The 24,871-nt window shown below is 38.4% G+C and overlaps 1 protein-coding gene across 1 annotated transcript; it reads left to right on the top strand.

The window, feature by feature from the left end:
• The first annotated feature begins 728 nt into the window (after nt 1–728).
• Nucleotides 729–24,269, top strand: LOC309482462 (sterile alpha motif domain-containing protein 9-like). Its single transcript, XM_082147829.1, has 12 exons — nt 729–784; nt 8,104–11,272; nt 11,627–11,664; nt 11,895–11,959; nt 12,053–12,267; nt 12,577–12,821; nt 12,946–13,086; nt 18,889–19,024; nt 22,095–22,124; nt 22,288–22,326; nt 22,567–22,836; nt 23,055–24,269. Exons 2-12 carry the CDS (start codon nt 8,131–8,133, stop codon nt 23,063–23,065), a joined length of 4,332 nt encoding a protein of 1,443 aa, XP_082003955.1. The 5' UTR covers nt 729–784; nt 8,104–8,130; the 3' UTR covers nt 23,066–24,269.
• Nucleotides 24,270–24,871: the final 602 nt, after the last annotated feature.

Below are 24,871 nucleotides of genomic sequence, written 5' to 3'. Positions count from 1 at the left end.
TATTTTATATTATACCCAGGCAATGGACAAATGTCTGCTCAGGTATTTTTATTATTGCAAATGAAAGGTTACAGACATTAACACTGAGAAGAAAATAAAAAAATAAAAAAATAAAAATATAAAACAGACCGGGGGGAGGGGGGACACACGCTGGTTCAGAATGAATTAATGTGTCTGCTATTTCTTTGCACAATAGCTAGGTGTCACTAGTGAGCAATGCTGAATGAAGCTTCGAGTAATGAACCTTTGGCTGAAGCTGCGAGGTCTCAGTGGTTCAGGAAGCCTCATTTTGCCATCACTAGTGAGAACCTAAATGCAATTTATTCCAAAACGTGATCAAACATAATACAGAGGCATGGAACTCAAAATAAGAACATAAACTTACACGACATAACATGAAACATTCAATACTCGACAAAAACACAGGGCAAACATGAGGGCTAAATACACAAATGACTAATGACAAGACAAGGGACACCTGTGACCAATTAAACAATGACCCAATGACAACATGACACAACAGACAAGGGAACACATGGCAGGATCACATCACTGACAAGAACAAGGAACAAGAAACAAAACCCACAATGTGACAATATGTCTGGGCTTGTTGTTTTTCTCTAGAAGTGTTGTAGTATATATGGGTGTGGCTTTATAAAGAAGTTTAACTGATTCTGAAACAGTGCTGAGTGTGAAGTGAACTGATCAACACATTTCTGAAATACAGAGGCCACACAATCCTGAAAATGACTCTTCAAAACAGAAGGAATACTCTCTACTGCAGGTGAGCAGATATTTGGAATGTGTCAGTGTCTTTGCAGATCTTTATCTTATACACAACCGCAATGTTAACTCTCACTTGTGATTTACTATGAAAGGCAAATCGAAAATTAATCTTATACCTGTATAGAACAAAGCTTCACTTTAAATATTAAACATATATCTTACCCGTCCTTACTACCTCTCCAGGAATTACAATGCTCTGTTGTACATTTACACAGAATGACACTTATCTATGAAACAATAAACTCAAATATAGAGATAATAAAAACACACAACTTTACTACAATTGTAAGGGAGCTTCTGTGTTTCTTGACTGTTTGGGCGAGTTTTGAGTGTGTTTAGTTCTGTTTATTAGTTACAGCTGTCACCCGTTTCCTTGATCGTTTTTTTCAATGCTTTGTCAGTCAACATCATGAATACCCAGTTGTATTGTTGTTTTTCAATAGTGAGTGTTGTTTACGAGTTGGTTATGTCCTTATCCTCATTGTGTGCAAACGAAGCGTGACAATCTTATTAGACTTTTTTTTTAAGGACAAAATGAATAAAATTAAAAACAAATAAATTAAAATCAAATCCCAAAATTTTTACTTTGAACTGTCAAATGTCACTGCTTAGCAATACGTTGACTAACTAATAATAACAATATAATAATGATAATAATAATAATAATAACAATCATGTTGACTGTCATTGTTTGTTTTATCTTGTCATTGCGGTTCTTTAAATTTTCTGTACTTAGTCTTTTTTTCAATCTTGTATTACTTCAAAGTTCGACTTAGTGTATTGCATGATACAAATCGCTCCAAGGCAACAGGCAAATAATTTAGTCAAATCGGATAGTACCCTAGCATACAGTCATGCCCTGTTTACGTTCTTCACTAAAGCAACCACCTTGCTGCATCTGAAAGCTGTAAAATGCTTCTTGTTCAGGCAGAATACGGAGGTAGGAAGGCAACAACACATCCAGTGTTTGCTTCACTTCCTGTCTACTGAGATTCCTTCATCTGATCGAGTGTTGAAGGCAGCATAGATGTGTCCTTCACTGCCTATGATCCCCAAAAACCTGACTGAACATTATTTACATAGCAATTTATATAACAAAAACATAACACGTCACACAAAACATTTTTGATAAAGCTCACATGATGTTTCTACGTTTTTCCCCTATAATGGCTTTTTTGATAGAACAAAAGAATGATGACATTTTTACCCTTAAAATTATTTTGTCTTTTATGAATTTAATAAAGAGCTCTGTCTCGTATTCTGTCCAAACACACCGCGTCATCTACGTCAGGTGACTGTAAATGCGCAAAAACTGTTTCCATTGCAGTTTTGCAAAATATTCCTTTTTCGAATTGCCTGAAAAAACCCCTCATACGAGCGTAAAAACTTTTTTGCGATAAATGGGAGTTTTTGCGAAATTGACATGTTTCCATTGGGCGTATTTCCAATTCACGCAATTTGAAGGGTAATGGGAACGCGGCTACTGATGATGAGGCACAACTTGCTGTAGGTACTGAGACAGACCCTAGGACAGATGTTGCGGTATCTTCTAGTGGTGGTGCAGCAGCCTTCTCTGATGTGGCCAAGTGGACATCCTGCATTTCAGGCAAGAGTCGCTTTTTCATGACTTCTACATGATCTTTGTCAAGTAAATGCAAGGTGCTTAAACTTAATGTCAAGGAAGGTGCTAGCAGCGAGACTGTGTATGGTTTCAACCCCACAGCATCTGCGCTGACATTGCTGTGCCAGTTCTGTGGCAAAAGAGCTGCCTTGACGCTCACTAGCAGCAGTTGCTCTGAGAAGCAGTGATACTAGGGGAACTACCTTTGAGACAGAAATGTGTTTTCCTGCTGATACTTCTCATGTTGCCTCTTCAAAAGGTTTCCAGGCCTCAATGGTTAGGTGGATAACAGATCGGTCACAGGTCACTCTTCCCAAGTAGACAGAGGGCTGTGGTAACTGGATCTATTTGTTCATGTAGCCTCTCCAACATGTAGAAAGCTGAATTCCACCTGGTTTCAACTGAAACAATCAGTTTATGTTCTGCCATCTTTAGTTGCTTTTGTAGCTGTTTAAGCTTCTCTGTGGCTTTTGTGCTGTCGTGGAAAAATGATACGATTCTTCTGCAGTTTTCCAGCAGGTGAGAGATCTCAGGAGATGCTTTTATCGCATCTTTTTCCACCAAGTTCAGAGTGTGGACGAAACATGGGTAATGCCTCCACCCAGACTTATGCTCTGCAGAAACCATATTAGCACCATTGTCTGTGACAACTGCATGCACCCTTTGAGTTATGCCCCATTCTTCAGATATTCTTTTCAGCTCTGCACTAATATTGTCAGCTGTGCAGTGAAATTTCAGGTTTCTAGCACAAATCCCTACTTGCCAGTTGTCAATGAAATGACAGGACACAGTTAGAAATGCCTCTGTGGACCTTGAGGTCACATGTCTGTTGTGAGAATCACATGAGTAGCTTGTTGTAATGTTGCCATTACTTTGTTTGGTAGAAAAAAAGTGGTAGACTAGTGGCAGACTTTGCAGTGACCATACATTTTGTTAATTGTACCCTCCATCAACTTTTTCCGGCTAGGGATTTGGTAACATGGATAATTGGAAATCCCTCCGTATCATCTCTCCTATGCTTCTTGTAATTTCTGATGCTCTCTGGAAGTCATCTATAAAATATAATACATAAAGCTGTGTTACAGGCATACAGAATTTATTATGGTAATAAATCTCCCCGAGGTATTACTCGACATCAATTTATTTAATAAACAATTAAGCAAAACAATTATATATATATATATATATATATATATATATATATATATATATATATATATATATATATATATATATATATATATATATACACATACACAGGCCTAAATAAAATAAAAAGTTAATGATTTAATTAAAGGTGCATTAAGCAAGTCTCTGAGTTTTTGCAGAACTATGCCCCCTTCTGGCGACACGCGAAACTGCAACCAGAGTTGTGCACGCGGTTACGTGGAGTTTGCGTTGGGGTTTGGGATGAACTAGAAGCCGGTCTCTTTGAATCCATCTTCTACTTTTGCAAAAGTCGCTTGAGTTGTCTTCGCTGATGCGGATAATGGCGGCGAATACACAAACCTGCCAGACATAGCCAGGTGAGCGTGAACGCGCATGACGTCACGCCCAGTCGATTCCGTCCCGAATCCCTCTTATTTATTTTACTTTACAGGATTATAGAGACAATCTCAGTGATCAGAGAAGGGCTCATTCAGCCCATCAGGCAATTGTTTAAGCATGTATGGGTTAGAAAAACGGGTATTTTTAACATGAAAAGTTGCTTAATGCACCTTTAAGGATATCTACTATAAGATACAAGATAACAGAAATTGATATAGGCTAATAAAAATGTATAAAATGTATTTATAAAAATCCTTCTGTTTAAATTAAAATGTCCGGTTTAAACCTTTATATCCATATGCAGTGTAATATTCTGCTCCTCTTGAAATATAGGCATATGTAATAACTTAATATCGGAAACAACATTGCGATATAAATAAAGGTGACGACTTTTTTTATTTAAATAATTCAGTTAATCTAATTATCACTTGGTACCTGGATAATGCCTTTATGGAGGGACGTCGTCGTGCTCTTTAGGGTGTTTTACTTTTAGATGCTTTAGATGTCATGTTTGTGGTATTGCCACATCAAAGGCTTATTGTTTTTTTGACAAATGTCACATGGAGCTTCATCGTTGTTAACTGGAGTGAAATACCTTCAGATTGTGCTGCTTTTTCTTTCAGTCATGCTGAATGTGTTTTCTTTGACTGACTGTGAGTGTGACTGACTGAGTGTGTGTGAGTGGCGTGCTGTCATGAAGTCATAAGCGGCAAGCTCATGAACACTCATGAACTTCCATAATCACTTCCCCTCGGAGGAATCCCCACCACCATTTTGAAGTGCATTCAATTTTGTCAAGTGGGCGAGGGAAGTTTATTTGGACGGACCCTCAACCCCTCGCTTCTGACTGAGGGAGCGAGTCCACTCACCATGTACTTTTTATCTAAAACAGGAATAGAAGACGCCGCTCGAATCGTTCCTTTGCAAGGAGGACGTTTTTGCTGTTTGCTTTTGCCGACCGGATACGGCAAGAGTCTAATCTACCAGTCAGCTCTGCTGGTAGCTAAGCGTATGGGGCTTGTTGTGATTGGCCATAGTGTTATCCAATTGCGTGCAGTGAGATTTTCAAATGCATGCTTGGTGCCGCCCCTCAAGCTGGCCGAGCTTCATTAGTCGATGTTAGACCATTCATCTTTCAGATTTGGGTCTGGATTTCCAGGCTAATAGAATGGTGCACAAAACAAATTCCTGAGGAAGAAAACTGTAAATAATAATTCAGCTCCATTGCGGATTTCAGTGATCAAGGGCCATTTAAACACATTTCAAGGGTTCTGTCTCTAGTGGGCACTCGTGCAACGATTGCAATGACGTACATCCGAGACAACGAGACGGAGGGAAGTTAGCAAGGGAAAGGCATAAAAATGAAACACAGCCCAGGTATATGCAAGCCAATGCGACCATCAAACATTAATCGGCTTATAAATCAAAGCTTTTTAACGTTACTGAATTAAATGTAGAGCCTATGAAGAGATGTAAGACTGTGCAAGCTGTGGGGGTGTTGATGAACACTATCGACGCAATCTATGTTTTGATCATCAATCTGAATGTGATCCAGATGTAATCATTGATAAAAAAACAAGATTTTCTCAGCTAATGTTTATTTTTTTGTGAAACCTACCAACATATAAGTGTTGATAAAAAAAGGAATGCATGAGGCTAAAATAAAACATTTTGTTTGTTTGTTTAAAAGCAGAGGCTAGTCATTATTTTATATATTGTTTGTGCAGATATTCATTCAACACAATATTCTGGGGGCCATGACAGTTTGGTGAAAATGATCAAAAATGCAATTCAACTTTACACGCAAATTGTAAGGCTGTGTACGGAAGCCCTGAACCTGGTAAAAAAAGAAAAGAAAACTTAACTTATCTCGTCATTTCGAGATATTAACTTGTTGTTTCGACATAAGAAGTCGTTATTTGACATAATTAGTTGTTATTTCGACATAAGTCGTTATTATGAGATATTAAATCATTATTTCGACATATCTCGTTATTTCGACATAACTCGTTATTATGAGATATTAAATCATTATTTCGACATAACTCGTTATTTCGACATAATAAGGGGACATTCCTACATGTCGCGGTATGTTCTGCTGCGTCGGTCTTCCACTATTGCAGTGTGAACTGATATCCAGTGGGCTATAAACTTTAACACAATTCTTTCTGGGACCCGTTAAGTACAATGAAACATTACTGGACAAAAAACAAAGGTAAGCAAATTCTTAAGAATTTATTGATTTAATTACCAATTGTTTAATTATTGACTACTGATTACAACAGCATTGCATTTATTTATTCATATTACACAATATGAGTAACATCTCTGTAATATATTAATAATTTTGAATAAATAATGATACAATCAGATAGCCTTCATATTATCAACAAACAATAAACCAAAAATTAGTTCGAAAACTCATTTGACAACAAAGAAAGAACTTGTTGATATCAAATGGTTGGAACATTTTTTTTAAATGCCTACGAAACACGTCAGCTTTCGTCCTTGCTTTCAGAGTGGAAGAGGTAGAGAGACTGAAATTCATAAATGGAATGTCTTTAACTAAATGGGTCTATTTAATAATACTAGTTATTTATCTTCACCACCTCAGTGATACAATTAATTTGTGAAGCAACATTTGAAAATATACCCGTCCAATCTGCGGCAAGAAAAAAAAATAGTCAGAACTGCTATCAAGTTCATATGTTTTTGTAAATAGTCTTGTTCAGTTAGCCACGCTACATGCCTGCACGGTGTATATTTAATGTAACAGGTGTAATAATATTTATGTTTCGGGTGCGGGTCGGACACGTACGGCGGGTCCAATAGCCAAGACTATTTCAACCAGAGCATGTGAGCAAAGCGGAGCGGTGTTCAATATTGCGCTCTGTCAGTGCGATCCACTCAATCGCTCACGGGCCCGGCGAACCCTCCACTCTTGTACCGCTCACCGGTAAAACGATGTTCGTTTGGATTTAATAAATCAGAAGAAAATATATAGCAGACAATATAATCAGGACATGGAGGCGCCGGCGAGATCACTTGCATTGCTCGTGAACAGGAGCTTGTCTCATAAATGAACCAAAGGCTACTTGCTTACAGACATGAGAAATATAACTAAAGAAAGCTTGAAATACTTTTAAATGAAACCATTCAAAACAAAAATAAATGGTCTATTCTCTGAATATGAAATGTACATATCTCTCTTGGAGCGTTTCTCTACAGCAGAGATGGCGAGTCAGCACCATCAATTTCATCTTTGCAGCCGACACTGACACAGAAATCTCTAGTTTATTAATAAACAATTAAAATGTCTCCTTGCTATTTTTGACACATTCATAATCATTACTTTTGCCGGTTCTTTGTGGCAAGCTTAATGCGTGCACTTGAGTGCGGAATAGCCTATAAATGCTCATTATGGTTTAGTATAGGCCTATTCTCTCCAGTAGGCTATATATTCAACTTAAGTAATTAAATTAATAAATGTGTGATTAGTTGACTAATGGGTTATAGCCCACTGGATATCAGTTCACACTGCAATAGTGGAAGACTGACGCAGCAGAACATACCGCGACATATAGGAATGTCCCCTTATTATGTTGAAATAACGAGTTCATATCTCGAAATAACAAGATATGTCGAAATAACGACTTAATATCTCGAATTAACGAGATACGTTTTCTTTCTTTTTTTTTCACCATGCTGTTCAGGGCTTCCGTAGCTGTGAAATGTGATATAATCGTGTATTTATATCCAGACTTTTTTTTTTTTTTATTATTATTTTTTTTTACTCAGCTAACACCAGATGACCTGAAAAATCCCTTTAGTCGATAATGGAAGGTCACACTATACCTTCATTTAAGGGTGGGACAATTCCAATCTCTACTGAGGTCATAGATTGCCTTTCACTTCTTGACATTGTATGGTCCAACAAGTTTGAGAATGAGAACATTGACCCAGATGATGCCAAGAAAAAAGAAGCTGATTTTCTCAAAGGAGCTCCACCACAGTGGCTGAATTTTTATTGGTCAGAAAAGGAAGCCACACAATTTGTGACAAGGAATGGCTACAACGATTTGATTCAGTTAGTTAACAAAAACAAAAGGAAAATATGGAGCGTCATTGATATGCCCTTGATTTACCAGCCAGGGAGTGGCGGTTCGACACTCGCAATGCAGGTTCTTTGGAGATTTCGAAAGGAACTCAGATGTGCCAGAGTGACAGACTCTGCCCTGGATGTCACAGAGCTTTCCAAGCAAGTGGTCAAGCTTTTTCTGGTAGGAGATGATTGGGATCAGAACACTGTGCTGCTTTTGCTAGACATCAAGGAAAAGATGAATGAAGATCAGCCATTTAAAAGAATTCTCCAGGAACACCTGATCAAGGAAATAAATGGGCAGAACATCAAAGCAAACATTCCTGTCGTGATTATCCTAAACTGCATCAAAAGGGACTTTACACGATCAGATGAGTTCAGTCTTGAGGCAAACCTGTCTGAAGATGAAGAAAAAAGACTAAGGGAAAAACACAATGAAGTTACTGAGAAACATGAAGGATATGACAAATTCAGGGGCTTCAACAGAATGCTTGGAAATTTTTGTGTGCCACACTATCGGTCAGTTCTAAAATGCGCCGAACCCCTCACACCTTCCCCACAATTTTTCATGCTCCCAACACCAAATGGTGGCAAAATACAAGTAAAAAAAAAAGAAATTTTCTCCAAATCCTGTCTTGACATACTATGGGCAAACATGTATGAAGATGTGCCATTAGATCGTCTGTCCGCAAAGGACCTAGAGTGTGAGTTTCTTAAAGGAGGTCAACCCCAGTGGATAGACTTTTACTGTTTGGAACATGAAGGCTCCTTGTTTGTCAAGAGAGACCTCTATGACTCCTTGATCCAGCAGATCAATGTGCAGCAAAAGAGCCAATGGAATGTGACAACCATCAATCTGTTTCACCACCCAGGTAGTGGAGGATCAACACTAGCTATGCGGGTGCTGTGGGACTTGAGGAAACAGCTCAGATGTGCCAGACTTCAGCCAGACAAAACTTCTGACATAATGATAATCAAAAACGACATCATCAGCCTTTTCAAAGAGGGAGGAGAAAAGAATCATAACACAGTGCTTCTCCTTTTGGATGTTGGGGAAGAAGGAAAAAAAATATCACGCCTCTTGCATAAGGAGCTTCAAAAGAGAAGTGCTGGAGATAACATTCCTATGCTCATCATCATGAATGTAGAAAGCAAGAAAACAATTCCCAGAAGCACCACTGTGAAACTCAAAATGGAGCTTTTACAAGAAGAAACAACTCTGTTTAAGGAACACAAGGCAGTGATCAAGGACAAGCATGGAGAGGATTCTGAGAAGTTTCATAGCTATAACATAATGCTTGGAAACTTCAGAAAGGATTTAGTTAAAAATCTCATAAAAAATGGCATAAAACGTTATGCCAAAGCCAACAAGAATTCTACAAACACAAAACTCTTCTCATTTTTAGCCCTGCTAAATTCATACATACCAGGCTCCTGCTTGCATGGAACTTTGTGTCAGGAATTCTTTGCAAGTCAGCAGTCTCATGAAACATTCGAACAGATAATGACTCCGTTCATGGAACTTTTGGTGATATACACAGCAGAGCACTGTGAGGACAGATGTGTCCGTATTGCTCATCCTATGATTGCTGATGCTTGTATGCAAATGCTGTTTACCTGCTCTATGACAAGAGGTGACATAACACACAAATTTCTGTATTCTATTGTGAAAGCATTAAAGAAGCAGACTGACTTTTTACACATTTGCAAAGACCTTCTGATCACAAGACAAAAAGGTGAACAAGAGGATGACAAGTTTTCAACACTCATTCTTGACATCATGGAAGAAGACCTCCAAATGGCCAGCTGCATATCTGTGTTGAAGTTTGCCTCGAATCTGTATTATAAAGATGCCTTCTATCCTCAAGCTCTTGCACGGTTCTATTACATCAAACTGAAAGACTACACAAAGGCTGAAGAGTTTGCCAAATTAGCAATTCAAAGAGATCCAAAGAATTCTTTTTTTAGAGACACACTCGGACAAGTTTACAAAAACAGACTGAGGAAAACAGTCAAGGATAAATCGTCGCCGATTTATGCTCGTAGAGTTTTAGAGCATGCAGTTTCTGCTACTAAAGCATTCAAAGAGGAGTCAGAAAAAGCTGAAGAAGAGCAAGCATTCAAAGAAGAGTCAGAAAAAGCTGGAGGAGAGCAAGAATCAGATATTAGAAACAACAATGTTCCCAACGCCTTTAATATAAGGGGCATATTTGGCTACATCCAAGTTATCAAGATTCTTTTTGATGCTCTCACAAAGCACAGTCCACAATGGGCAGAGTTTCTGAGAGGGAAAACATCAGTCACATCTCTTGGCTCTTCATTTAAAGACCAAAAACTTAAAAACTATAATGCTTTCCTCAAGAACCTCAAAGATGAAATCAATGAAAAAACTAATTTTTTTCAGTGTTATATGACATACTCAAAACCAAGCATTGATAAACAGGAACCACCATACTTTCAACGAGATGTTGATGAATGCTACAGGAGGTATGCGATACAGGAGGAACAGGCTGCCCGAAGTGAACAGCAAATTCTTGAATTGAAACAAGCCAATACATTTCCAGGGTTACTGCATCTCTTAGACAAAGACATCTGTGAGACAGAGTTGGAGAAGATCCTCAGATGCAGTGTAAATAATGCTGATGATATCCAAAATAACATTCTCGCCAATATAATTTTGTGCAACAAGTTACCCACATCTCAGTACCTCAGGCCAAAGCAAGAGCTTCAAAACATACTAAGGAGACACTGGCAGGATGAAAAGGGTTACAGGAACCCAGAGTTTTATCTGCTAGTGCTTTTGTTGTTTTGGCCTGAAGAAGATCAACAGAAACAAGGGACACCAAACCGGCCAAACCTCGCAGAGTGTGTAAAATATATGCATCAAGCCTTTGAGAGGACCTACAGAAAGCACCTGCGCTCACGGTACTTGGTGCCTCTCTTTTTCCTTGGGAAAGGTGAAAATTTGCAGAGAATCGTGCACAGATCAAAAGTAGACCAACATCAAATGGATGTTCTAACCAAAGGTGATGAGAAAGCTGAAATCCAGGATCTTCAACGAGTTCAGGGGGAGGTTCGAGACCACAGGGTGTTTGCTCTGAGAGGAGCTAACCAGATTGAAGTAACCCCACACAATCCAGCCAGTGTGCGTGGTCAAGGATTTGTATCATTCTATCTTGGCTTTAAAATAAAAGGCCCTGTAGCCTACAACATCAGACGTGAGTAATAATTCTCTATAATTTTGAGAAGCATGTAGTGTTTAAATGCATGTGAGCCAATTGGTTTGACTGGGAGGGCTTTAAAATCATAACTATGAATATGAAGTAACTATATCTCAAAAACTTTCAATTTCTAAAATGTTATATTTACACATTTTAACACCTATCCACTGGTCGTTCATGATAATAACATGAAAGAAAAACACATTTTTTCAGTGATCAGTATACTGGGACACACCAGAGCCCAACAAGGAACAAGGAACATAAAACAAAATTCTACATTTGAATAGAAAATGTTCTGTTGTTAGGATGGCAGTTTATGGCTGATGATCTTTTATCTTTTATTCTGTCAAGCATCACATAGACAATGTCGAACCTGTGTCAGTGTCAAGGTAAGTAAAAAAAAAAAAAGCAGTTAATTGGATTTCTTTTTTTTTTAACCAGCTTTTACACTGATGTTTCTGATTATTTTCCTATTGTCTTGGTGTAATGGTTTGGGTTGACTTTATTCAGTGTAAAAAAAAATATTTTTGAAATATTTAATTACTCCAGAAAACAAATGTTTAACCAGTTGTAATTGTTGAAATGTAGTTGATCTTTAATTCCTAACATATTGTCTCAGGATTCAACTGAATGGGACCTGATTGAACCCTCTGTGATCTCAAATGATGCACAGATGAAGTACAGGTGCTGTACCTGCTGCATATTTGCATCTCTTATATTCATTGTACATATTTTGTTTACAGCAATGGTAATCCTAAATTAATCTTTGTTCACCAGAGTGGATCTAGCATCCGGGTGTTATGAATGCAGGAGGACTGGTCTTCGTATTGAATGCTCCTGTGATGTTCAACTGGAGTATCTCATTCATGACTGGGAAAGTGTAAATGATATTCCAGAAATGGAGCATTTTACACCGTGTGGCCCCTTAATGGATATTGCCATCATCTCAGGAAAACTGACGGCAGTCTATCTACCTCACTTTCTGTGTTTAGGTAATTTTATTATAATAAATTCAAAAAGTCAAGTAAAATATATTTGTACAGCACTTGTCATAATACACATTGTTTCAAAGCAGCTTTACATAAAGTCATACTGTTACATCTAGCTATATTGTATTCATTCTTTTGTCTAGCATATATATATCAGTGCCACAGTATCTGATTGTGATTAAGAGATTTACATTTTAGCTGGTTTTGTTTTAAGCAAGAAAAATCAGTTTAAATAAATTGTTAAAAATGCATTTATTATGATGCTTGCTTAGTTTGCACCTGCATATAATGATTTAATTCAATACATTACAGGTGGATCTCCCATTAAAGATGCAGTGAGAATTCTTCATGTTGAAGACAGTGGAGTTTCATTTGAAAAATGCAAGTTAACTCGATTCCATGCCAAGCTTCTGGACCACACCTTCTCCCCTAAAGGTGTTCTAGTGAGGAGTGGCCTCCCTGTGAATTATCACTGTGAAGCACTGATCTATCAAACTTTGAAATCTCACCTGACTCTTCATGTGTACTTGATTCCAAGTGATAAAAAAATGTTAGAGGTAAGTGTTTTTGAAATGAACAGTAAAACTGAAGATGATCCCCCTTCCTGACTCTCAAAGTGTCTTGGCTTTATGGAAGAAAAAATATATACATTTTGAAAAGTATGACATTTCCTCTCTGTAGGCTGTTGAAGAAAATGAGACGGATAGCAAGGCTATCTCAAAGCCAGGGCCTGAATGCTCACTTCTGATGAAAACTTGGTTTTCACTGAAGACGCTGGAGAAAATGAGGAAATCTGAATGTAATTCTGAAATCATACCTATGGTAATTATTGTATTGTTATTGATTGTAGTTCAGTGTGAAAGCTATTTTTCTGCATACTCCTACAGTCTTCTATCACAATATGTCTCAAGGATATGTATGTAACCCGGTTACCTGAGATGGGAACGAGACGCTGTGTTGATGCATTTGATGCTATGTGAACACCTTCAGAGTGTGTTTGTGTCAACCCCAATCTCATTGGCCATGGATGACATTGGGTGATGCCACGTAATGCATGCTTATGTGTATTAAATGGCGCCTCACAGGAAGCCACACAGGTGTACTTGAAGTATGGAAACGTGACACATCGTCTGATTCCCATCTCAGGGAATAAGGTTCAGGTTACATTGTTATCTTTCGAGGGAACATCAACACTGCGACACAAAGCTGTAAGTACAGTAATGAGTCAACCCCAGAATATTTGAGAACCTGGGGTTAACACTCAACTAATGAATGTGTGTGGAGACAACCAGCCTACCACAGCAAAAACATCTTGCAAAGACACACCCCTTGACGCCTCGAAGCAAAGTGAGACCGCATGCCTCATTTGTGTGGGAGACTGCATCCAAAACCCAGTAATATATAGTTTGTTTGAAAGTGGCAGAACCTTGGTTGTGCCATCCAAAACATACAAAGGGCCCTATCTTGCACCCAGTGCAATAGACTTTGTACACCGACGCATGTATCATTCCTATTTTGCACCCGCGCACAGCGAACTTTTCCCTCCACAGACGCACGTCGGTAAACTAGCAAATGCATTTGCGCTCCCGGGGGCGGTTCAGCGAAAAGAGGAGGCGTGTTCCGGCGCAAACGTTCGCTGATACTATTTAGCAGGTTTAGAAAACAATTCTAACATGCGTTGCGCATGTTATTCATATGCTATTTTAAGGGCGCATGCTTGGCCATAATCAATGCAGCGTGTGCACAACGCGCATAAACTTTGCTTATCTCATCTACTCAGAAGCAGCTGTTTTCATTTTTGCAAATCATACATTATTACAATAGATAGATAGATAGATGGATAGATAGATAGATAGGACAATTTATTATAAAAGCATACATCTAGCTTACACATTTACCCAAATTATCATACGCCTGTTTAACCGAAGTTAATTTGGGTGTGTTTCTCCATCCCCAATGTAACTTCTCTCTCTTTTACGGCCGTGACGAGAACGTCGGTCTCCTCGGCTGTGAACCGCTCCTGGCGTGCGCCTGGCAAATCCGCCGTTATAATAGGAATCCGCCTTGGAAAAAGCGCGCCTGCTCTTAAAGGGAATGTGAGATGACGCTCTGATTGGTTTATTTCACGTTACGCCCAAACCACACCTATGAGTAATGAAGCTACTTTAGACCAGCACATTTTAGATTTGCATCGAGCGCAAGAGTCATTTATCCCGCCATTATAATAGCAATAGCGCCCGAGACCCGCCCACAAAGTTACTTGCGTTTTGCGCTTGAGATACTTGCGTTTCAGATCGTTAAAATAGGGCCAACAGAGTTATTCAGTCTTACGCCACTGGTCTGAGTGGTGGATGTACATACTAATTTGCTTAAGGCTTGATTAATAACAAGATGAAAGGTTGATGAATGCACCTTAGGGACGTGATCAGGATAGGGAACAATATCACCTTGAGCAGTCCAGGGGAAAAATTAAGGCATGAGTCTGCAACCGATAGGACCTGCAAATCTTCTACAGCTTTTTTAGAGAAGTTAAAGCTGTTAGCAACACCAAAGCAGACAATGGGTAGATTCCTCTGATGCAAACAGATCCACTTCTGTTCTGGAATGCGAGAAAACTCTAGTTTTGTTTTCTTCCAGTGTCACTCCATTTTTCTGGCTGCTCTCTTAAGGGCCCGAGTGTGCTCGCTGTACCACGGCGTTGGACTATTTTCATTAATCTTCTTTAAGCGCAAAGGAGCAACTGTGTCTAAAGTGCTGGAAAAGAGAGAGTTAAAAGTTTGTTGCAATATCGAGTTCTTCTAAGCTATCCGGGATGCTGAGATGATGAAACTGATCAGGAAGATTATTAATAAAGCAATCTTTAGTGGCAGAAGTGATAGGTCTAACATATTTGTAACACGGAGTCGGCTTTGCAGCCTTGGTAAATGAAGTTTTCACGAGACTAGATAATGATCTGAGATGTCTTCGCTCTGCTGCAGAATTTCAACGGCATCAACATCTATTCCATGTGATAATATTAGATCTAGAGTATGATTACGACAATGAGTAGGTCCTGACACGTGTTGTCTAACTCCAATAGAGTTAAGAATGTCTTTAAATGCCAATCCCAATTAATCTTTTTCGTTATCTACATGTATATTAAAATCACCAACAATTAGTACTTTATCTGCAGCCAGTACTAACTCTGATAGAAAGTCAGCAAATTATTTGATAAAGTCTGTATGGTGCCCTGGTGGCCTGTATACAGTAGCCAGCACAGCTATATTGTTATATTAAGCCCCAACACTTTAAAAGAATTATATTTGAAACTAGACTTAGTAATTCTGAAGTGAACTTTTTTTTTGGAGCACGTGGAGGAACTTAAACAAAACTCAGTGAATACTATTCACCCAGGCATGAGCTATATATCTTTATAATCATATAATTGTCTGCTTTTAAATGATCTAATTCAAAACTAAAACAAATATTCTCTGTTTATGTAATCTGTATGAAAAGAGAGAGATGTCAGTCATTCTCATTACAGCTCATAACAACTCATTATCTGCTAATGTGAACACACCCACGGAGAGCGCGCGCTTTTCAAACGCAAATTATCTGAGGCAATACATGCAAACCTGTGAACGCCCACATCAGCTGGATAAAACACATCAAGTTTAATCAGATTAATGTAGGCTACTTGTTTACGCCGTCTCGCGACGCTGTGAGGAATAACACTATCATAATAATAATAAATTTTTACCTGGAAAATGTGCAATAGTGTCTGTAAACCGCAAAAGACTGTTTAAATCTGAATCGCGTGTCTGTGTGTGAATGAATGAACAGCTTTTACCAAACTATATTGCTATACTGAGATGAGTAAAAATCGACTGAAATATGTTGAAATAAAATGTTTTGTATAAGAAACGTATTAAACTGCAAATTAACATTTATATGCCCTAATATATCATAAAAACGATATGTTACAGACAAAATATGAAAGACAACATTTCGTTGTCTAGTTTTGGATAGATTATAAAGTTTTTACTGTAAAATAGACTACTGCCACATCAAATAAGCTTTTGTTTGCCAATTTCTGCTCATATGTTAAATATATACAGTATAGTATGTTTTTGTCAAAAATAAAGTCATCAACTGTTTGTTCCAATGTGGGCTATATACAAACTAAAGAATCCTTCATGTTTGATCTCTAAGACTATGTGCCATATTACTAGAGAGAAGAGCAGCACCATCCCAGGAGGGATGAATACCATCTCTTTTCAACAGGTCAGGTCTGCCCCAAAAACTTTTCCAATTGTCTATGAATTCTATATTATTTTGCGGACACCATCTCGACAGCCAGCCATTGAGTGAGGACAATCTACTAACTATCTCATCACTCCTGCAAACAGGAAGAGGGCCAGAGCGAATTACAGTGTCTGACATCGTAATGAATAAAGTAATGGTAGTAGCTAAATTCTCGTAGCAGAAAGAAGGGGTGACATCTTACTGATAAATACTCCAGGTGAGTGTCAGTTATTACGGTATTTGTGCACCAGTTGTTGTTAGTGTAAACACAAAGCCTCCCTCCTCTGTTCTTACCGGAGTCTAGCCTCTGCTGGGATAGCTGGGTTGAGCCAAGTCTCCGTAATTACCATGACACAGCAGTCCGGGTTTTCTGCGTGGATATAATAAGTTACAGCTCCTCGATTTTGTAAGGAAGAGATCTTGCGTTTGTGACGAAGAGGCTCGGCAGTAGAGGCTTGTGTGGGTCTCTGCCTAGCCTAGCTTGTACCCTGGCTCTACAGCCTCTCTTCTGCTTCCTCTCTCTGCATCGCCTCTGTTGCTTTCCAGCTGGGAGAGTAATCCACGGAGACCCCGGTGGTCTAACATGCTCAACCGTTATGTCGTGACTGGGATCTTCCTGGTGGAAAATACAGCCCCTGGGCATCAAAGCGATGATGAACAGTTCATGCTGACTGTATTTTACATATGCATTTGCATTCGTGGCACTCAGTAAAAAGTAAACTGCCATTAGACTACACAAAAGGTACCAATTTTTGGAGTGCTGAGGCGCTGCGGCGCTGCGGCGTGTACACGCCGCCATCGGTGCGAGGTAGAGCTTAGGTCGGGCCCAAAAAAGCAAGCCCGACCCTACCCGAGCCCGTGCACGTTGTGTCCGAGCCCGGCCCGGCCCGACACATTAACTGTAATTATGAGCCCGAGCCCGATTTAAACCCGACCATTTTTAATACGTGGGCCGTTATAACCAGGGGCGGAGCCAGATCATTTTTTTAACGCAGGTGCTGAATGGGTGCTAGATCATTGATGGGGGAGCTGCGCAATTATAGCCTGTATTATATAAATACTATTAATAAATGGGCAAAAATTGGCCACTCAATATTTAATATTCAATTATTTTAATTATCTAAATTATTTAATTACATTTAATTAAATTGAACAAGCACAACATTCAGCATTCAATTAAATATTCTTAAAGATTTATTATTAATAATGTTATTTCAACATATAATTATTTCGAGATAATATGTGTGCTCATGCATCAAGCAAGATGTCCATTTGTAAATTCAGTGTCGCGTGCATTGATTTAATTTATGATGAGATGTGCTTCTGTTCACGTACAAAATGCAAGTGACTGCGGCTCGCCGGCGCCTCCATGTCATGATTATATTGTCTGCTATATTTGCTTCTTATTTATTAAATCCAAACGAACATCGTTTTACCGGTGAGCGTGAGCGGTACAAGAGTGGAGGGTTCGCCGGGCAATTGGTTGATGAAAAAATTATTCAAATTAAGAAATTGAACGAAATTCACTTTAAAGAAAGGCTTTCTACAAAACAAAACTTAAGGAAGTGGACAAAATCATGTCTGACCCACTCATGTCTCCCGATATATTGCGCGTCGTCCCATATACTCATACTGTTCACTTTTCATAATCAACATAGATGGAAAAAAATAACATTATAATATTTTATGTTTGTTCATCGTCGAAGTCCCCGTTTTTTCGCTGTCATAGGCGAGCAGCATGCCGCACTTAATGCACTCGACAAAGCCAACACACATGTTGTCACTTCCCGCCACGATCAGTTTAAAATGTTTCCATACCTCCAACTTTCCTCCAAATTTGCTCAAAGTTAATTCTCCTGTTTTAATTTTTTTCTTTACTTCTTCAAGCTCCATGTTGCACTTAAGCTACACAATAGTACAGCACAGCATGACCGGTGTGATGCGTGCGAGTGGAGGAGACGCTGCGAATGACACGTGACGTTGCATGATCAAGGGCCCAGCCCAAGGATAGTGACGGGAAATATCGGCCCGACCCGGCCCGCGGGTCAAGTTCGGGCTCGGGCTCAGGCAGAGAATCTAAGCTCTAGTGCGAGGAGATAATGCTAGGCCGAGGGGAAGAACCCGATATTGGTACGCTTTGCCCCCAAAAGCATACCTGTAAGAAACTGCTTTAAGAGCAAAATAATTCTGTGTATAAATAATATGATTAAAAAGTGCATAAACTCTCCTAACCATCCCCTCCCCCCACCCTGCCCAAATGACACCAATGCCCTCATCAAAACTTTCTAACCTTTCTTAACCTTTCTTAACCTAACTTTCTTTCCTTTCTCTTTATCATAGAAGTTACAACTCAAGTACAAGCCCTTTAAACCAAATTTCTTTGAAGTATTCATTGATTCTCCAAATGAGGACTTTTACCTTCAACTGATGTCGCAACATCACAAAGGAATTGTATGGGATGTCAAAATACGTCAAGGTAAGATTATACAGACATTTGTTATGAGCTTCATCAAGTTTGGGGCCAAACACTAGTAGTATGGTCAGCAGTGTTGGGTAAGTTAAATTAGTTAAAAAAGTAATTAGTCATAGTTACTAGTTACTTCTCACAAAAAGTAACTAAGTAACTGAGTTACATCATTACAAAAGTAACTAATTACCAGGGAAAGTAACTATTGCGTTACTTTATAAAAAATAAAAAAAACAAGTTTAAATATGTGAAATAACTTGGATACCCCTAATATTAAATATGTTAAATATATGAAATGGACACTAAATAGAATAAATTATTATTATAAAAACATTGTACACTAATCTACAATGTTTTAATGTTGCTCTGGAACAATGTGAGAGACACCTCTTAAGTAAAATAGTATAATTACTATAATGGAACAACAAAACAAAATAGATGGTTTAGAACTTTTAATATTTATTGCACAGATCACAACTGGCCAACAAATAAGTCTAAAAATAAATGAAGCTTCTTAAGAAATGTACCAAAAATAAATAAATAGTAATAAAAATATAAATACACATACACTCTTTGTAGTGCAAATTAAAATGATAAAACTGTCACACACCTTTACAACTGGTAGACATACTGTAGGCTATAGCCTACTTAAAGTATTTTCTTCCTCACAAAAGTAAACAGTTTAACAAAAAGTGCTCTCAATATAATACTGAACAATGTACTAACATAAATAATAATAATAAAATAATATTTCGGGGTTTATTTTTATAACCTACAGAGAATGTCATCGTCAGAGGTTATTTAAGCCAAATTCTAGACATGTCTTGCCACACATGTTCATACCGGTCAAACATACATGTTTTCTTTGAATGTTCCTTGCAGGTTATTTTGTAGTTTTATTTTATATCCATGTAAACTAATTAAAGTGTTGCAGATGATACCAATAGGCTATATTCTATTCCTGAAATGTGTAATTAATTTAAAAACAAACTACATTATGCCTGGTTTCTCTCACGCAATGTCGAGCATGCTCGCGGCGTTTGGTTCACTTTTGTCCAGTCCGGCGCCTCATAAACACACACACTCCAGCGAAAAAAACTTTGCAGGTCCTATGGCTGAGAGAGAGCCTACTCAGATGAAGCTTCAGTGAGCTCAATTATTGTAACGCCGCATTTTAGTGTCAGTAACTATAACGGCGTTGTAACGGAGGAAACAGTATTTTCATTTGATTACTTGTAACTGAAAAAAATAACGCCGCTTATTTATAACGCCGTTATTCCCATCACTGGTGGTCAGCTGATGAATCAGGCACGCGAACATACATATGTGCTGTAAATGTTATACATACATTCATTCATTCATTAATTTAGTGATGTAGACATGCACTACCAATGCCAAACAGGAAATAAGGCTGTAAATAAGACTGAGCCAGAACTCATGCCTGCCACAGACCCGACATAAGCCCAAGCCAAAGGCCACGTGTTTCCCAGAGCCAGTGCCAGATGCAATTTTAAACTTGGTGATTTAAAGCTAATGTTAAGAAGCCAATGTAAAGAAAATAAGTATTTGTTTATCAGGGGATGTATTCACAAAACATTTTATCTTACCACTAAGAGTTCTCCTAAATAGCAGTAAAGGTTCTTAGGTAAGAGTTTCTTCTTAAAACCTATTCACAAAGCTGCTGAGACCAACTTTTACTTAGGCACAGAGAGAAATCTTAAGCTAAGAGAAAGGGCGGGGTTGACCTCGCTGCTATGGAGGATGTCAACACACTTAACTATGCCCACAGTGATTGGCTGATGGGGTGTCACCATTATGTTCAGTTTGTCACATGTTTTCCCGCCACTCCTTTGTTACTATGCTCACCATTATTAGTTCATTAGTACCAGCTGTGTTCTATTAATCATCTCGTTTGTGTTTGTTACTTAAAGTTGTGCCCTTGCCTTCATTCCCTGTCCGATCACTGTTACGTTAAGTTGTGTTTGCTATCGCCTGTCTGCCTACCTAGGGTATTATGGTTAAACTTTGAGTGTACTGAACTTGATCTGTCTGTCTTCGTCTTCCTGCCTGAAATACAACGTGACATGGGGGAGGGGTCTCTGTCAGTGATTTAATCATAGAAATATTGTAGAACTAGGTGTCATGGTCCCATATTCAAATAAAGATTTTAAAATAAAAATATTGCCATATTCAAATAAATATATCTTTTTTAAATGTTGCCATATTTAAATAAAGATTTTAAAATGTAGGCTAAGTGTCACTAATTAAACTAAACAAGTATATGTTCAGCTAATTGCAAGCCTCTTACATGTTTGCATCTCGAGAGATTGCAGAATTCGAGTGACAAATTTATTATGATAGGACAGTGACAGGAAGTGAAGTGGAATAGAGAAATGGGGGACGGGAAAGGCCCACGAGCCAGAACTTGAACTCCGCTAGCTGCTCACAAGGCTATTAGCGCAAACGATGGGACATTATTTTCAACCTGACCACTATGTTTTATTCTCCATCATTCAAAGCATTTTGCCTGTATATAAATGAACCTTTATGTTATGTCATCACAGATTAAAATCTATAAATCAAAACATTTATTTTATTTATGAAAGAAAAGACTCAGCACTCAAAGCTCTATCTTCTATTGCCTCATTGGTGTACATTGTCGTTGGGCGGATTGCTGAGGCGGATTTCTGGAAAAAGCCATTTCAGGATTGTTTGTGATTTGGTCTTAGTTTCCTCTTGACTACTCCTAACTTTTCACAGATTTAGGAGCTTGTTTTAGTGCTAAAATGCTTTGTGAAATACTCTTAGAGCAACAATTGAGGAGTCCTAAAATTATGACTGATACGCCCATTATTTTTTAAGAGTTTCTCCTAAATCTGCAAGTTAGGAGCTACTTTTGGCCACACGTTTTGTGAATATGGCTCCAGACTAACACCTTACAATCTGACATTACTGTCTTTTACAACTTGCCCCAGTCACTCATCGAAGTACATTATTGCTTCTCTAACTGGCTGCAAATAGGATTTATGTCATGCTATTTAAATAATTCAGATATATGTGTTTCTCTCTATCTTTTCAGCTGATTATAATCAGAGTGTTTCTTCAATGGGTATGTGACAATAAAACACCTGTTTTAGCAGTGATTTAAGCATATGCTCAATTAACATTATGCAATGTCTGGAGCGAACATGTAATAAAGAAATCCAGACTTCACAATACTGCATTTATTTAATTATCAGTTACTTATGTGAATTAATAAAACCTATTTGCAGCTGTTGCAGATGTACGCAGAGAATCTTACAGCTCAAATGGTAAGCAAAAGAAAATACTTTTTTTCAAATACTTGTTGACTACTTTATATGTAGATAGATAGATAAATTTTTTTTGTGTGTGTGTTTTTTTTTTAAAGATTTAAATAACCCCACCCTGAAGAGCTGCATTGTTTCATTTATATTGAGCAAACAGTTGTCATAAATAAGTCGTTGTGTTTTGGCATCACAAATCTTCTCTTTTTTTTTTTTTTTTACAATACAACTGTGTTTTGTAATTAGCTGTAGGTAACAGACCTGTGCCTGAGATCCTCCTTGAGTTTCTGGAAAAGCTGGACTCTCAAGAACTGAAAGTATTTCAGTGGCATTTGACTGAAGGTGTGGCAGACTTCCAAATCCCCAAATGTAAACTGGAGCAAGCAGAAAGATGTGATATCGTGACGTGTATGATTGATAAGTGTAAAGTGGATGGTGCTGCTAAACTCACTTTGACCATTTTGGGAAAAATGCAAAAGAACAATGATGCAAAAGAACTGCAGGAGAAGCTTGAAGGTAAATAATAATAATTCTAAATAATAAAAAAAAAAATATATATATATTTATAAGAAAACAAAATCAGTTTTAATCTGACTGTTTTTTGTTATTTTAGAAAGCATTCATCTGTAACATGACTTGTATGTCTATACTGTATATTCTATCACCACTGTGTGTGTGTGTGTGTGTGTGTGTGTGTGTGTGTGTGTGTGTGTGTGTGTGTGTGTGTTTTCCAGCCACAGACTGAACAGCAACCAAGATGAGCAAGAATGGATCGATCGGTTACAAGACAAGCTTATATAAGCACAGCAATTATTTGTTTTACACGGACATTAATCTTGCACATGAACTCAAATGTTCATTGCTCTTTTCATGTCTTTTATTTGCCCTGTCAAAGTTAGATAGATCTCCAAACCCCACCTTTGACCAAACAACACATCCGTGAGATGGTTTCATCAAGAGGCATGGCCAGCAGTACATTTTCTTTGTCACAACACTTCCAGTCAGCCAGCCAACTTTGTTATAACAGGAGAGCTGAAAAGACCTGTTACTTTTCCCTATCTTTTGCATTAAATCAATCTTAGGTATATGATCTGCCCTGCTGTTTAATTCTAAGTTTTTCCTCATAAGGAAGACTTTCAAATGGCTTCGCCAAAATCAGGTCGACAATATTAGCACTGTCTGCCATCGTGTGCAGTTTCACCCCACGACGCTAGCCTAGCCTACTGAATGAATGAATGAATGAATGAACAAACGATCTAAAAAAGATATTAAACTCGACGGAGGAAATGTGGGAATTCGGTTAAACTAAAACAAGGAATATGGTGTATAATTGTGTGAAAATGAAAAGTATTATGAAAATTGGCTAGCAATTTCGACAAGCAAATACCAAGAAATAGGTTGCAGCAGTTTGTGTTTCGACTACACTTGAGAAGTCCGCGATGGGACTGAGCTCGAACAGCTTCAGCATCAGAGACTTTTTATTGGATGAAATCGCTGTCAATCAAAAGGAGACGCAGCCTTTCGACAGACCGTCCAATCATCAGGCAGAAGCCGGAGTCCAGGCCAGCCCACTCCTCATTCACTCCAGAGACGCTGAGCGTCCGCGGGCGGGACATAATCACAGCATTTATCCAATGACCGTCTAGTTTCGAAGCACTGAAAGAAACTGTTCAGAGCAGCTCCACTGAAGTCACGCTGGTGTGTGTGTGTGTGTGTGTGTGTGTGTGTGTGTGTGTGTGTGTGTGTGTGTGTGTGTGTGTGTGTGTGTGTGTGTGTGTGTGTGTGTGTGTGTGTGTGTGTGTGTGTGTGTGTGTGTGTGTGTGTGTGTGTGTGTGTGTGTGTGTGTGTGTGTGTGTGTGTTGGGCTTCAACAGGGAAATGCACTGTGACGCTACGGGAATGAGAAGGAGATCGAGTCAGCCGACCTGCTATATGGAGCTGATTCTGAACCAACTCGTCTTGAGATTAACGTGTTCTGACGCATTTTTAGTCAATAAAATGTTAACACAATAGTACATATTTGACCATTAATTTTTTGCCATTATAGGGGAAGCCGAGCTTCAGTCTTAAAGAAATCCCCACTGATATATATATATATATATATATATATATATATATATATATATATATATATATATATATATATATATCTTTATATGTGTTAAATAAAATAAAGTTTAGAAAATCCTAAATCCCTCGTGAAACGCAAATTTCCATCCATGTCCCACAGACTGTTTGGATATGGCACATTATATGTTCTTCTGGCCATGGCAGTTCTCCATCTACGTGCAGCTGCTGCTGGGTCAGTGTTCATCAACGTTACTCTCACTCTCTGTCGTGATACCAGCAATCCCTCAGTTCATCTGTACCATCATCTCATACCAGCAATCCTTCAGTTCATCTGTACCATCATCTCATACCAGCAATCCCTCAGTTCATCTGTACCATCATCTCATACCAGCAATCCCTCAGTTCATCTGTACCATCATCTCATACCAGCAATCCTTCAGCTCATCTGTACCATCATCTCATACCAGCAATCCCTCAGTTCA

Source organism: Leuciscus leuciscus (genome assembly GCF_965113295.1).
Source record: "Leuciscus leuciscus genome assembly, chromosome: 19".
NCBI lineage: Eukaryota > Metazoa > Chordata > Actinopteri > Cypriniformes > Leuciscidae > Leuciscus > Leuciscus leuciscus.
This window is presented reverse-complemented; position numbering and strand designations above follow the sequence as displayed.